Source organism: Ruditapes philippinarum, unplaced genomic scaffold, assembly GCF_026571515.1.
Source record: "Ruditapes philippinarum isolate M1 unplaced genomic scaffold, ASM2657151v2 ctg4744_1_1_1_1, whole genome shotgun sequence".
Taxonomy (NCBI): Eukaryota; Metazoa; Mollusca; class Bivalvia; order Venerida; family Veneridae; genus Ruditapes; species Ruditapes philippinarum.
In genome coordinates, this window is record NW_026856820.1 from 1,376 (window position 1) to 18,008 (window position 16,633).

General features: G+C 32.7%; 1 protein-coding gene across 1 annotated transcript; it reads left to right on the plus strand.

The window, feature by feature from the left end:
- Positions 1–1,736: 1,736 nt before the first annotated feature.
- LOC132747807 (uncharacterized) lies at positions 1,737–6,900 on the plus strand (the record flags this gene model as incomplete). The annotated part of the gene is made up of 4 exons (XM_060737311.1): positions 1,737–3,156; positions 5,392–5,623; positions 5,796–6,199; positions 6,390–6,900. Coding segments are annotated over 4 exons (2,287 nt in total), but the record flags the coding sequence as incomplete, so codon positions are not given.
- Positions 6,901–16,633: the final 9,733 nt, after the last annotated feature.

Genomic DNA, 16,633 nt, shown 5'->3' on the forward strand with positions numbered 1-16,633 from the left:
TTGCTTGAGCTAAATAAAGTTTATGTTGTTGTTGTTTGTTTGTTTACTTCAGGATAACCTGTGCATATTTTTTACATTATTTGTGGTAATGTACTAAAAAAGAAAAAAATGTAGTGCAGCCAAAAAACAGTAAAGTTCTTTTATTAAAAAATTACTGTTTTTTGGCTGCACAACAATATATTGAAAAAATGTTTATAAAATGAATCGTCTGTATTCTGATTAACGACTTTTAAATGAAATTGATTGGTTTTCTAAATATGAAGTCACGTATTATAACACAATGTAGTAAAATATTCCTCCTTTTTCAGATAGTTCAAGATTTATTTTTAGGGTGGGGGGAGGTTTTGTTGTAAAAACGCCTTTGTGTTCTGGAATGCAAACATATATGTTTGGAAATAGAAGCAATGGTCGTAATGCAATCAATCAGGTGTAGATGTTTAAAATGATGTTACTCTAACTTCCAAAGGGTCTAGACATAACAATAATGCAAGAAAATATAGTGTATTGACTACCGTAGCTATATACCCTTACAACATTGTAAAATATACATGTATTACCGATCATGAACTGTTTTTGTATGAATTGTTTGGTCGCACCCGCTCTCCATGGTGAATATGATGAAGGACTCTACTATTTTTCACAAGTATGACTTAAAAATAAAAACGCGCTGCGGTTCCACTAACAAAAATATGCCCCTTGTACATGAAGTACATTTGTGACATATTGTTATAATATTTATGTACATAATATATTCTAGGTTTTGCTCGCCTTTATAGAAGTTGGTGGAATAAAATGGTTTTAGAATGAATATGCTCAATCTAAACATACTGTGTACATATATGTAATTATGTTTGATTACAAAAATATATTAAATGACTTATGTAGAAGTACTATCCAATTATCCGGTCGTTATAGGTTGCCATAGACCATAGAGTTATGTTGTATGGATGATAACAAGATTCAAACTATTCTACTATTTATTATAACCATTTAATACATGTTGTTAAGACCAGAGCTCAAGTGAGAATGCTCAGGTATCAGAGAGGCACGATCATATATATAACATAGCATTTATGAATATCAAGTAAATGGAAGTAATCCCATTAACTGTACAACTAAACATGTAAAGAGTTATCTGATTTTGATATCATAACACATAGCAATCAAGAGAGAGAGAAAAACAAAACCTAGTGACCTTCCTTTTGTAGTAAAAGCTACAACTATGAAAATTTGACTTGATTCACATTTGCAAATGTAAAATTGAACCTTTGTATCAGACATCGATAAAATTTGGACTATACGCACGGTTTCTGATGAGGAATTAAATTTTGCTATAAGTTGACCTACTTTTTTACTCAGTGAAGGTGCTCACCTGAGCATTATATATATGTCTTGTAAGGACAACGTTTCTCAGGTGAGCAATAAATGACCTCTCTCGCCCTCATGTTATAAACATGTCATATAATGTGTTTACATTCTACTAAACTTTCATTTATCGAAATTTATGTTAATTATATAAATGTAATAAATTCAAAGTAGTAATTAAATTTCATCAGATAAATACATTTCAATATAAGAAAAAGAAAATATTTCAATAAACTTGCATATCTAAATTCAAAATATATGATAACCAACAATATTAAAGACTTAAAATCCTAGCGAGATAAAGAATTAAATGATAAATGATGACTTTATTTCAAAAAAATAACTATGTTACAAATCTAAAATATCTTCAGACTTATTAAACCTCAAAATGATGCCAAGCCAAACAGAGAAGATAAGACACCGCCGTCTCAAAGATTTTCAAACAAAGAGACAAAGATTCATGATGAAAAGACTGCAGCTAAAATTGAAAAAAATATATTAAATTTAGAAAGAACGATTTCACATCCCAATGATAAATCTTCGATCCGACTACGACCTATTTTGAAGAAGCACACAAGGACTCGGAAAAATGAGAGTCCGTCTGAAGAAAGTGATGTTGTAAAGCAATATAGTACGGTATCTCTTAGAAGAATCAAAACTGCATCTGAGAGTAAAGTTGTTACTGATCTATGTAGTGCAAACCCCAAGGAATGTAATAAAACGGTAAAGAGCTGTGAAACAACAAAGAAAAATGAATTATCAGATATTATGACAAAAGAAAACTGCAATAACAATATTTCAACATCACATTTACATCCTGCAAACAAAGGAAATGATGCTGCCGCTACATCTGCCAAAGCTTCCACGGCTGTAATTGAAAATAAACTATACCTGCCAAGATATCAGTTGAAAAATGAATTGAAGTGTTACAATGATGTCAACTCAGACAATGTATATCAACAAACACGTACTTCACAAATTAGTTTTTCACAGCCACAAATTAGACCCACACCTATAAAATCTAAATACATAACTTCATTCAATGTACAATCTGAAACCAAAACAAACCAACAATTGAAGAAAAGCCAGGTAACTTCAATGCATGAAAAGTCTGCATTAACAAACCAGAGCAAAAGCTTAACATCACATTTACGTTCTGTGCTCAAAGAAAATGACCCTGCCGCTGCATCTGCTAGAGCTTTTTCGGCTGCATTTGAAAATAAACTATGCCAGCCAAAGTCAGATGTAAGAAATGAAAGCAAAGTGGTAAGAAACAAGAACATTAAAAAAAGGTCTGAATGCTTTAGTGAAAGTCGTTTACCATTGCAAAGCCGTAACAGAGATACCTTTCTTCTAAACGATTACGAAAACAAAACTGTTTATAATTATAGCAAACCATCAAAGTGCAGTTCTGGTCGGAGTTACAAACCGTCGTACAACAGTATTCGACGCAGAAAGTACCGAAAAACCGATCTAAGTAGCGAAAATCTTGACACAGTTCACCAGTTTTATTCCGAAAGAGTCACATTAGATGTTGATATCAAAAATGAAACACATGATAACATTAATGAGCTTCTTGACGATATTCTTAATAACAAAGAAAACAGAGCTCGCTTTGCAACGGAGGCCACCACTGAGGGTTCAAATGCTGTTGGAGTAAAAGTAGGAAAAGCAGATGAGTTAGACTACAGTGTTGACATCCTTATCAATTGTCAACAATTGGAACTGTCTGGCGAGCCGGTTAACTTCGAATTCGAGGGAGATGACATTGACAGCCATGATAAAAATGAGGTTAACGTGATATATTCTTAAACTGTCATTTTATTAGCTCGACTATTCGCAGAATAATCGAGCTAATGCAGTCACCCATTTGTCGGCGTCGGCGTCACTGTGGTTAAGTTTTTGCGTGTAAGCTGGTATCTCCATAACTACTGAAGGGAATAAATTGAAACCTCACACACTTGTTCTCTGTGATTATCGAACATGATTGGCACAAGTCCCATAACTCTTATTTGCTTTTTCGCATAATTATGCCCCTTTTCAACTAAGAAATTCTTGGTTAAGTTTTTGCGTGCAAGCTGGTATCTCCATAACTACTGAAGGGAATGAATTGAAACTTCACACACTTGTTCTCTGTGATTATTATCCCCCGCCGAAAAGGCGGCGGGGGATATAGAAATAGTCTCCGTACGTCCGACCTTCCGTCCTTCCGTACAAACCAGAGCTACATTATGGGGTTTCGTCTATTGTTCTCATAACAATAGATGTCTTTGATGTCATTCATTCCGTTTCTCTTGTGGGGTTATTTTCCGCATTGTGGGGTTAAAAAGAACAAAAGAAATAACAAAAGAAAACCCCATAATGTAGCTCTGGTAAGAACGTCCGTCCGTCCGTCCGTCCGCACTAAAAGGACAGTAATTATGTGGCTAGAGGGACAATAGGTAACTGTTCTTTCTCTTTGATGTCATTCATTCCGTAATGTGGCTATTTTCTTTTGTGTGGCTAAAAAGAACAATAGAGAGAACAATAGAGTAGCCACATAATTACTCTCCTGTTAGAACTTCCGTCCGTCCTTCCGTCCGACATTTTTGTCCGGAGCATATCTCTAAAAGTATTTGAGTTATCAACTTGAAACTTCATAGGTGGATAGACCTTATTGAGGAGGAGTGCAGTGCACAAGAATGATAACTCTACCCTGCATAATTTTTGAGTTATTGCCCTTTGTTATTTTTCAAAATTGATTTTTGTCCAGAGCATAACTCCAAAAGCCTATGAGATATCAACATGAAACTTCATAGGTGCATATATCTCACTCAGGAGGTGTGCAGTGCACAAGAATGATAACTCTACCTTTCATAATTTTTGAGTTATTGCCCTTTGTTATTTTTCATACTTAATTTTTCACCTGAGTGGAGCAAAACTCAAAAAGTTTTTGAGATATCAACATGAAATGTCATAGTTGGATAGATCTTATTGAGGAGGAATGTTGTGCGCAAGAATGATAACTCTTCCCTAACCAATTTTTGAGTTATTGCCCTTTGTTCTTTTTCATGCTATTTTGTCCAGAGCTTATCTCAAAAAGTATTTGAGGTATCAACTTGAAACTTCATAGGTGGATGGATTTCATTGAGGAGGAGTGCATTGCACAAGAATGATAACTCTACTCTGCATTATTTTTGAGTTATTGCCCTTTGTTATTTTTCAAAATTAATTTTTGTCCAGAGCATAACTCAAAAAGCCTTTGAGATATCATTATGAAACTTCATAGGTGCATAGATCTCACTCAGGAGGTGTGCAGTGCACAAGAATGACAACTCTACCTTTCATAATTTTTGAGTTATTGCCCTTTGTTATTTTTCATACTTAATTTTTCAATTCAATTTTTTTCTCAAAAAGTATTTGAGGTATCAACTTGAAACTTCATAGGTGGATAGATTTTACTGAGGAGGGATGCAGCACACAAGAATGATAACCTACCCTGCATTATTTTTCAGTTATTGCCCTTTGTTTTTTCAGCCATCAGTATTCACGTAGGTTTCAAATCTGTAATCACTATAGCCATCAGTTTTCATTACCAAAAGACCTCTTAAAATGGTATTATTCTGCTCTACTACATATTTATTCTTCCAATGAGCAAACACATTCGGCGGGGGATGGCCATGTTGACATGGCTCTTGTTTTTACATGATTGGCACAAGTCCCATAATTCTAATTTTATGTATTCATATAGGTAAGCATTATTATACTCAATGAAACACACTTGTGACAACTTTTCGAAAAGTCGAGCGTTATGGTCCTCGGACAGTTTTTGTTTCACAAATACTTAATTTATTGGTTTGTCATAAACATAGATGTGAGCACTACTTCATCCTTGCTGATAAATATATTATAATCAAGTTAAAAAACATCTCAATAAGCTAATATCCTTGTACTTCTGAATTTTTATTTATTCAACTAACTATTCATGTATCCAAAAGAAGTTGGTATTCTACACTCGTATCTGGTAGTAATTCATTTTCATTCTAGGTTTCATCGATCTTCGTAGACGCAGGGAAGCGATATTTTCCTAATGAGATAAGATTATTACGCCCATACTCTAACGTACTCTACGTGCCTGAGGGCTTTAAAGCTGTCTATGTTCCTCGGTGGGTTAATTCAAGTTTTCCAAATTGCTGTGTAAAGGATAGAAACCGGACGTTGATTTTGCCATACTATGTTTTGTCTGATTTTCACGGCTTTGTGAGTGATGCTGTACATGGTATGTTTACTTCATTTTGCAAGCGTACATAATTAAGTGAGTTACATCGTTGTTACTCGTGAATGCTCAAACTGTTAATATAGCGTATACTTATTTCAACCAGAAATAATACCACCCAAATTTCTTGCATTTTCCATGATCCGTTCTCTCATACTATAAATGTAAATTTCAGAATTTGATGCAGTTAGTTTAAACCGTGGCGCTAAAGGTCCGGCTGTGTCGCTTACAATCCAACAGGACGACGGGCCAAATGTTTCCGTAGATATTACTCCAAAATTAACGTTATCAAATGAGATAATAAGTGTCACAGACTTTGGATGGCCAAGGCGCGACACTTATAAATGGCTAACGAAAGAAAAAATAGACAGTGTTAAATGTCAGCAGATATATTTGGTGCCTAAAGGAGACAAGTATTGGAAAATATCGTATGCAAACTGCGAAAATGAACTTTTGATAGATATTGATAATGCAAAAACGTGGCGGAAAGCATGCCTTAGAATCATGAAAAAGAAGTTGATGCAATGGCAGTCAAAATCTACGACCGGATTAAAAGGAATTTCTTCGTACCTATTGAAGGTATTTAATTTTCTATATCTGGTTCTTCCTCTATTTCTTTATGTCAACATCGACCAGTAAGATTACATATAAGTTTAAACAATCTTTATTTATTGTTTCATCATTTATAATTAACATAAAATTAATTAATATACTAATATACAGTTTATTACATAATTGATTATATGTAGGATATAAATTTGACTTTCAGACAACACTTTTGTGGCTGTGTGAAATTTTACCAGAAGATGAATACTGGTACAAAGAAGAACTAGCCAACCGCTGTCTGAACTTTTTACAAGAATTTGCACATCGTCTCCATAAACGACGCATAGGAGAGTACTTCAATCCGACCGTAAATCTACTTGAAAACAAGGATGATGACTGTATCATTGAACTTAAAGATTTCATAGATGAAGAAATCTCTTTGTTCATTCAATGAAAAAAGTTGTAAATTTGCGAACAATTGCTTTTCGTAAAGCAATTATACATTATAGGCATTGCATAGCCCAGTGAAACCATAAGTAATGATATTTATATATAGATTTTGTCAATAATAAACCTATAACAATAATTAGAAATAACATGTGAGAGTTACCTTTATACTACTCTAGCAAATTGTATTGAAGATGTAATTTGATGATTATACCATTATCATTATACAACAAAACAAATGGTAACTGATACACAGTTTTGTTATCTTGTGCGCACAATAACAAGTTTACTTGTGTTTGTTGTTTATATGCCCCCCCCCGGGTAAATAGTTATTGAATCGTCCGTCCGTACGAGGTTAACCTAAAACGACAAGTTGGATTTTTCTGAAATTCTACCTGTACCAATGACTTCATAATTTTCATACTTACTAATCAATACAAGGTACATGATATCGCCAAATTATATAGCTGTGCCATTCTTTTTCTCCAGTTATTTCCCTTGTTATCACTTTGAAAAAAGGGACTTGTATGGTTAACCTATTCCGTCATGTTGAATTTATCTTAAATTTCTCCTAATTACTTCATTCATTTATTGGTATATTCCATATTTGGTAGCCGATACCTTCTATGGTCCTCTAACTTTTAGTGGAGAAAGGCGTCACTGGGGTCATGGTTAAGGTCACTGGTGTAAAAAATTAAATCAAAACGTTTTTCCTCATACAGCCTTTGCTAGATCCATTAATACTGACATGCGTCACATGCCTAAGGAGGTCCCTTATTTGGGGGTCAGTTATGGGTCAAGGTCAAGGTTACCAATGTCACAAGTAGATTTTTACTATAACAGGTGTAATCTTATTATATTGACTGATGTCTTTTATATTTGGTAGGAACATAAAATTGAGAAATCTTCTTTCTTTGGATGGAGTTTGGAGTCAGTTTGGTCAAGGTCACCAATGCTAAAAGTATTTTTTTACACATTTACCCATACAGCCTTTATGTCTTTCATATTTGAATATAATAATTCAGTGGGTCTTGGTCAAGGGTGCCAATAATAGATTTCTACACAACCAGTGTCGGGAGTCACAAAGTCAAGGCCATTTCTGCTAACAATAGATTTGTTTTTACATTTTTATACAGTCTTTGTATTTTTGTTACCAATATAGTCTCATATTAACAAGGAACATACCTAAGGTGGTCCTTTCAGGGGTCACATGGTTCAAGGTCAAGGTCTTGCATTACACTAGTATTTGATAAAGTTTAATTGGTAAGTTGAATATTTCTCAACTCCATCAAAATCATAGTAATGACTTGCCAACTTATATTTTTCACAATTACAAAACACCATGACTCTGTCAAGTTATATAACTGTGCTCAATTTTTTTTGTCCATAACTGAATGAATGGGTAAACTTTTTTTGAAAATTGTTACTCAGACAAGAATCTGAGCCAGTCGCATTTGTGTTTAATAAACACGTTCTTGCTTCTTCTGATTTTTACGCTTATTTTAACACATTTTTATCAAGTTTTTGGCAGTCGATTCACGTTACCTAACCGGCTTTCCTTGATAACTAACTAATAATTACAATTTCTCCAAAATTGAGCGACTTCTAATCCAACATGATTAATGAAACAGCAGTGGCATGGGTGAGTGACAAATTATATCATATAACTCAATGTCCAAGATCAGCTGAAACTGAGAAAGACTGAACAAGCGGTCCCTGGATTACCTTACCGATGCTCATACTATTGGGTTAAGCAGACGGCAAGATTAAAACAAGTGCATGTTGGTTTGACAATGGTTTCAAAACTACCTGTAAGAAAAAATAACCATAGAGATATCTTTTCTTGATCAATCAATAACTTTCAACAGTAACAATACCTCATGAATTGTGTTGTCATTTAACTTAGTTTGGTTCCATTTCGCTTTTTATTATTGTAGTTCTGTAATCAAGATATTCGCTCCGTCACATTAAATTGCATACATTCAACATGTTTCTTTTATAGAAGTACACATGGTTAAGCACAATGTCATTCTATCACATCAGTTTTAATTTAATCAAACATTAAATAAGCAACAAAATTATTAAGAACTTTGTCCATCGATTGTATTTTTCTATTTACTTCAATGTTTTGTTGATACTAGTCATTTGACAACTTCCCAATTTTACAACTCATTTTTTTAAATGAAGCAAGTTCTTCAATTACAGAGTTCTTGAAATTGCTGAACTATTCACTTTTTTACCATTTATTATCTAATATGATGTAAGAATAACAATATTGTATATCAATTAGTAAATGTTTTAAAGATTTATAAAATTATGTAAATATGTTTATGATACATTTCAACAATCATACACATACTATAATATACACTTGTTTATCTATATTTATCATAAAATGTATAACATTATCAACAATTAATATGACTCTGAATTGACCTGCTATTAACCTATCAATGGTTCTCTAAGTAAAAATATAAAACCTGATATTTATGTGATTCTTCTTTACTTATATAAATGTCAATAGGCCTTAAAGAATATAATATCCAAAAATGTTTAGTGTCTGCCTAAGCGACACTATATAACCTTTTGCCAGATTGCTAAAATTTCCCAAGAAATATTTAACTTTATATTTTTGCATTATACAAGCTGACTGCCAACAGTTTTCAATGTATTTTACAAGAAATTCTGTTATCTGAATAACATGATTCCCTTCCTCAGTGACCTTTTACCATTATGTTCTAGTAAAGTGCAGTATAAGAAATAGCACACGTTATTTCGGACCTCATAGCATTATAGTGACCACCCAGTCAGCCCTAAAGATTGAAAGGAAGTCAGCCTTTGGCTTTGATCCGTTCAATGTTTACAGGCTGACTGATTTGTCACTATAATATCAAGAGACCCTGAGTGCTGTGTACTATTTCTAAAAGAATGTTTCTTGTTTTCTGTGTTTAAATTAGGGATCCATAAGCCTTTTTTTTGTAATACTAAAAAAGAAAGGCGTATAGATCCTTTATTTAGAAAAAATATTATTGATATCATGTTAATGTCATTACTGTTTAAAGTGAACTGATATTGAAGGAATTATGTTTTTGTGAGACATTTTATATATACTCCGAGCACCTGTTTCCCTTTAAAAACCATACTAATAAAGCGCCTATGTACCGTGACAACACCTCATTTGACGGGATTTGTACATTATAAGTATTGGAATAAAGTGAATTTTGAACTGTCGTCAATTTTAAAATTAAATCGATATGCTAACGGTAGAAACCTTAAATATCACAAATGATCAACCTATTAGATTTTGTAAAATAGTTATCAGCAAAATGTACTGTCGATTCAAACATGATCTAAAAGTTCATAGGGGTGGCAGGAAAAAGCCATGTACGAAAACACATTACCAGGAAAACAGGAAAATAAATATTATTATTCGAGCTGATAGTGTAGTGGTTATGGTGATTGTTTTAAATGCGGAAGGTCGTAAGTTCAAATCCAACAAGGGGGTAATACTTTTATTAGGCCTTTTGTATTTCATTTTTTATTCATTCAATTTCTATTTTATTTATTTTCTAATTTATTAATTTTCTATTTACAGTTTTATGTTCATGTATATAAAATGTCCATGTTTTTTTTATTCACGAGAATGCTATAGCATATATAATAAGTTTAAATTCAATTTAATTCATCAATCAAACAATGCCTTCAACCTCTGTGGCACTCACGTCGCGCTGGCACTGGCGTGTTCATCTCCAGTGCCAAGAGAGTACCTCAATAGTTGATTACCACGGAGAATAAAAAAAGCTTTCAAAAAGGTTTTTCACCTAAGTTACAAAAAGTGTGATGGCGTCCTCTCTAACAGCGCCACAACATACACCTCCAGCAAACAGCCCAGAACTCGCGTGCTCGCAATAAATAAAATGATTTTCGTTGCAAGCCATTATGTCACGTATAGCACAAAAGATCAATTGGAGTACCTGTACATTGAAAAAAAAATGAAAAAATGAAATGCTGGGATTTGAACAGGCACCTGTATAGTTGATAGACCAGTACGCTTACCACTTCAACTACAACTTCTCACTGTGCATGAGAAGTATGGCCCCAATGAGTATTACAAACTCCATCCATACACTCATGACTTACTTTTTCTGAAAGTGCACTTATCCCATGCTATGTTTACAATAGGTTCCGAAATAAATAAACTTTCAACAGTACTGTCGATTAAATAGATCGAGAAATGGGAAATTTTAAAATTAAAAAGTACATAGGTTTGACAGCAAAAAAGCCATATATATGGAAACGTAATACCAGAAAAACTGGTGATTGAATATATATCTCGCTTGATAAGTGTAGTGGTTTATGGGGTTGTTTTGCATGCGGAAGGTCGATAAAGTTCAAAATACCATAAAGGGGGTAATACTTTTTGTATTTTTTTTATATTTATTTTTTTTACTTTTATATTGTCCATGTTTTTATTCACGAGGAGAATGCCTATAGCATATAATAATAATTACAATTCAATAAAGTTTCAACATTCAACCTCTGTGGCACTCTTCAATCGGCGCTGGGCGATGGCGTGTCGTCTCCAGTGCCAAACAGGTTACCTTTCAATAATTGATTAACTCTGGATAAAGAATGACGAGGTTTTCATCAAGTTGCTTAGTCAAAGGCTAATCCCTTTATATTCTAGTAAACACAGTTGGGGGTAATAGAAAACAACAATCTTATATTCACTTATTGGCGAGGCGGGGGGGGGGGGAGTTCAAGTTCCTAACGAAAATCCAGAAAAAAAATGTGATGACGTCCTTCAAAACAGCCCGCCCATAACATACAAACCTTAACCAAACAGCTCAGAACATCGCGTTGTTGCAATTAACTAGATAATTTTCGTTGTAAACCATTAATGTACTTGTTAGCCGCAAAGGGCTCAATTGGGAAATGTATTAAGCGATGCGGATTTCGATTAAATCTCGTATTTGGTGAAATGATTGATTCTTATTATAACTTTCAGTTATGCAAGTATTTTTGCTAATATTTTCTTCTTGTCGAGAAACCTTAATGGTTTCCCAGTAAAAATATTCGAATGACAGCTTGTTTATCATGTTTACTTATTTTGAGAAGTAAACCCGTGAATTGAATAAAATATTATTTTAAAAAAATGGAAATGGGCTTGGGATTTCGAACTTCGCACCAGTATACTTGATAGACCAGGCGCGCACCATCAATTACAATGTCTCACGGCAAACAGCTTATCAAATAATATTTAACAATTACTATCCAACAACATGGACTTTACCTTTCTGAAGTTGCACTGTTTTCCATATAATGTTTACAAACGGTTCCCGAAATAAAAAACTTCAACATATTTTAACATGTTGGAGAATTGCATGTACCATCGTTTTACTTTTCTGAAAAATTTCACTTTTTTCTACACTCCGTTTTTATAAAGATTATTTTCAGCAAGGGTTATTTTTAAAAATTCCGCTACATAATTTAATAGATTAATACCATTTTGAAGGTCCTTTAAAATTAGCAAATAGAAAAACCTTAAATTATATTCTGTACCACCAATTTGGTGTTACAATGTATTAATAGTCTCCAGAAATTTATCATTTTCATAACATTGCCCATATAGACATAAAGGTAGAATGGGAAAACTTTTCAGTAGAATTACCCTTTAACATTCCGGGTTTTTTAATTTAATTTTTTAAATTAAAACAAAATTAAGTGAAACCCCGGAGGGGAAAGATTTTTTGGAGTTTTTTTTCCTTTGGGTTTTTGGGTTTTTTATTTTGGTCATTTCCAAAAATTTTTTTTCTGTTTTTTTAAATAAACTTTTTTTTATAAACATTTTTCATCCTGTCTATCTAACACAGGGGTAAACCAAAATGGGAAAAAAAAAACAAAATATATCAAAAAGGGATTTTATTAAAATTTTCTAATTTAAAATCAAAAAACCCCAATTTAACATTGATAATTATTCGAAGTCTTCTAAAATAATTTTGAATAATATAAAATGCGGGGCCCTTTAAACACTTATAAATTTTTAAAACATAGATTTTCAAAAGTCAAAACATTTAAAAAACATAAAACTTACGAATCAATTTTAAAAATAGTATACACGATTTATCATAAACTATTAAAAAAAGGGACATCTTAAATTGCCAACTTTTACTAACTTGCGCCCTGTTCATTGCACTAGATATCCGTAATATTGGATTAAATAACGCCTTAAAATTATATGAAACCCAATGCACCAACTGTGTAGTCCTTACTTTTCATTCTATAATTTAATATGTTCATGAATGACAATTGTGATACCCAATGTATGAATTTTTTAACTCCAGATTTGAATAGGATCTGACTGGGGAAGACAGAAATGAAAGGTAAGTTTCAAGTTGGGTTTTAATTATTATGTTATTTTATTTTTCATTTACCATTTGTTTATTACTTATTTTGCATACAACCATCTTCTCCCTACCAAGAATCTTAATATTGAAAGTAAATGTTAAAAAAAGGCACTGTGACAAAAGCGGTACTAGTCAGGTGAATTACTAAATGTATTGTTTGCAAATTCCTATATCATTGAATGTGGGTTGTTAGCTTTTTCGTTCTTGCAAACCATTATTTACTAATTTTATTACTTTTTTTATTTCCAGATGTTATGTTATTTAGCTATATTGGTCAAAGCAGGCATTGTTTGTGGCTGTTCTTGGTACCCCATTTGATTTCCAGAGATAGATTAAATTGCACACAACCTCGGGATTTGGTTTGGCGTTTTCGTTTGAATTGAAATCTTCTTAGAAGGGTTATGGGTATTGGTAGTATATCAAACATATCGGGTTTTGTTTTTTCGCTTTTTTGTTATTTTTCACTGAGTCTTTCCCGGATTTAGAAACAATTTGTCAAATATCGTGATCCCAAACTCTTACTGGCTTTCTTAAGATAACAGATAAGTTGATTATAGCCAATTTCTCCGCGTTTAAGTGACCCCTACCCAAAAACAAATAGCCATTAGACCCAAAGTTTCCCAAAATAAATTGTTAAATTTATAAATCAAATAAAAAAAAATGGTTTTTTTTTAATCGAGCCAAATACAAATGTTAAAATCCCATACTAATTTTTGTGGCCAAAATACATAGCTAATCAAAGCACAGAAGGCGCTGAATTTGTTTGTGTCTCAGAATGTCAGAAAGGTGAAGGTTGTGAGATTATAAACCAATTTGTTTTTATATAGTGCCACTAATGCTTTCCATCGTTTTTATTGTAGTTAATTGGCTATAAGACTAATTACAACACTGATATTCAATTCAATGCTTATTTGACTTAAACAATTTGAAAAAAAATTGGATGCCTTAACTGGGATTTTAACTCCAAACCTCTCGCTTCCTTAGCGAGAGCACAAACCCCTCGGCCACGGTGAAGTGATATGTGAAAGGCCTGGAGAAAACCATATTATTCTAAATTAGGGTTTGTAAACTTTATTATTTCGAGGCGAACTTTTTTTTAACACAGATGTAAATAATCATGGAGCTTACTATAAGCATGTATATCTATAAAGAATAAAACAATATTAGAAGTCTTCGACCATTCGGGAACTATTTTGCTTAAAAATTAATGCGCCTGTCATTTGACATCTTTACGCAGTGATCTCCCCTGAATTTTCCGGCGTTAGTGTACATATAAAGGGAAGAAACCGCTTCAAAAAAGCGGACTACTTTCGGCATTTGCAATTAACAGCATCAGGGTCTGAAATTTCGCTACCATTATTTGTTTGGTCTGACGACCCAAATAAGTTTTAAGATGCACCATGTCAAGACATTTGGGGACAGTGGGGAACCTTAATATATAAAAACACATTATGTTTGAAGATGTTTCTAATTATTTCTTATAATGTAACTTTTTGTCACTCATATTACCTTTGTTTATTTACTTGTTATCATCAATTTTATTTAAATTTGTATTTGTTATGCACGTAACTTTGACTTGCTGCAAAAATTGTATTCATATCTGTTTTTGCCACATGAGTGTAAGATCTTCCGTGTGAAAAATTAATAAACGTATACATGTACTATCTAATGCAATATAAAGTTTGTTTGTAATGGCATTCAATACTTTATTATTGTAGCTGCTGTATTTAAAATCAAAGGCAATGGTACTGTAAACGGGTTTGAACTTGTCTATGATGTTGATATACTCTACAAATACGTTTTTGAGGTAAGTATCATTTTCAAAAAAATGTTATGGGAAAATATAATATGCACTGAAGTGTCTATTAAATCTTAAGTGCTGTAAAGGTTTCACTCTTAATTGTGTTGCTCTTGGAGCAGTTCCATTTCAAATGCAGGCAGTAGTAGGTATCATTAATTGGTACTGAAAAAAGGTGAGAAATGAAATACTTCTGAAAGTGTCATACATACACCGTTTATGTGTATATAATTTATGTGTATATCACTTCTGATTGATGTCCAGGCAAGATAACAAATGTATTTGGTACGAAAGCATCAAAGAAAGCATCAAGTCTTTTAATCGCATTTGTAATGTTATATAAATTTGGAAACGTTCTACATGTTCTATTGTGTTCCAGGTTCCGGGTGAAATTGAGAACATATATCAGTTATATACTGCTACATCTGGAGCTATGTGTGGAATTCGCTTACGTCCAGATAGTTTCTATATCATTACAGGTAAATGAAGATCTATTTGTAAATATGGATTATACCACATCAAAGATATAGAGTGTAGGTTCAGTACTTAATTTATTGAACAAGTTGAGTACAATTATATCATGCCAGAGCTGTATTCATATCATGCAAGGCTCTGACGACTATAATGTTACTTTACTGAATGAATTCAATGGTTTTGGTAATGAACCTTCACGAATATAATATTCTATTTTTCACATATCATCCAAAATAAGAACTGTTACTACTGTGAAAAGAATTGCTAAGGACGCACTAATAGTGCAACGGTAACATTCAGCGCGTTTTATATGTTTGTATAACGCAAATTACGTCAAATTAAAATATAATACATGGCTGTGCAATGCCATTTTTACGGAGCCGCAAAAGCGGCACGGGTATGAGATAAATAACGATATAAAAGTGAACCAATCTCGCTCTAACAACTGTGTGTGTGTCATTTTTGTTTATCATATACATATACATTAGTAATGAACCTAAAATGTCATTATACAACAACATATCAATATCATTTTTCTGAATGCAAAAAAATAATATTTAGATCTCTCTTTCTATGTCAAGAACAGAATTTGGTATCTGCTACGTAGTAGTTATCCCTTTTTATAGAACTTTATAAATCGGCACCAGGACGCAGACGTTTATACCTTTTGTTTTACATATGTTGTATCATCAATACCATCATTTATACCTTTTGTTTTTCATACGTTGTGCCGTTAATACAGTCGTTTATACTTTTTGTTTTACATATGTTGTGCCGTCAAAAAAGTCGTTTATACCTTTTGTTTACATACGTTGTATTATCAATACCATCGTTTATACTTTTTTCTTTTTCATACGTTGTGCCGTTAATACAGTCGTTTATACCTTTTGTTTTACATATGTTGTGCCGTCAATAAAGTCGTTTATACCTTTTGTTTTACATACGTTGTATCATCAATGAAGCGGTTTAAACCTTTTGTTTTACATACGTTGTATCATCAATGAAGCCGTTTAAACCTTTTGTTTTACATACGTTGTGTCATTAATGCGGTTTTCTATATCTTTTTTTTACATATACAGTCGTTTAAACCTTTTGTTTTACATACGTTTTATCATCAATGAAGCCGTTTAAACCTTTTGTTCTACATACGTTGTATCATTCATAAAGTTGTTTATATATTTTGTTTTACATACGTTGTGTAATAAATGAAGCCGTTTAAACCTATTGTTTTACATACGTTTTTTTTTTCATTTATACAGTCGTCTATACCTTTTGTTTTACATACGTTGTGTCGTCAGCTTTTGTTTTATATACGTTGTGTCATCAATAAAGTCGTTTATA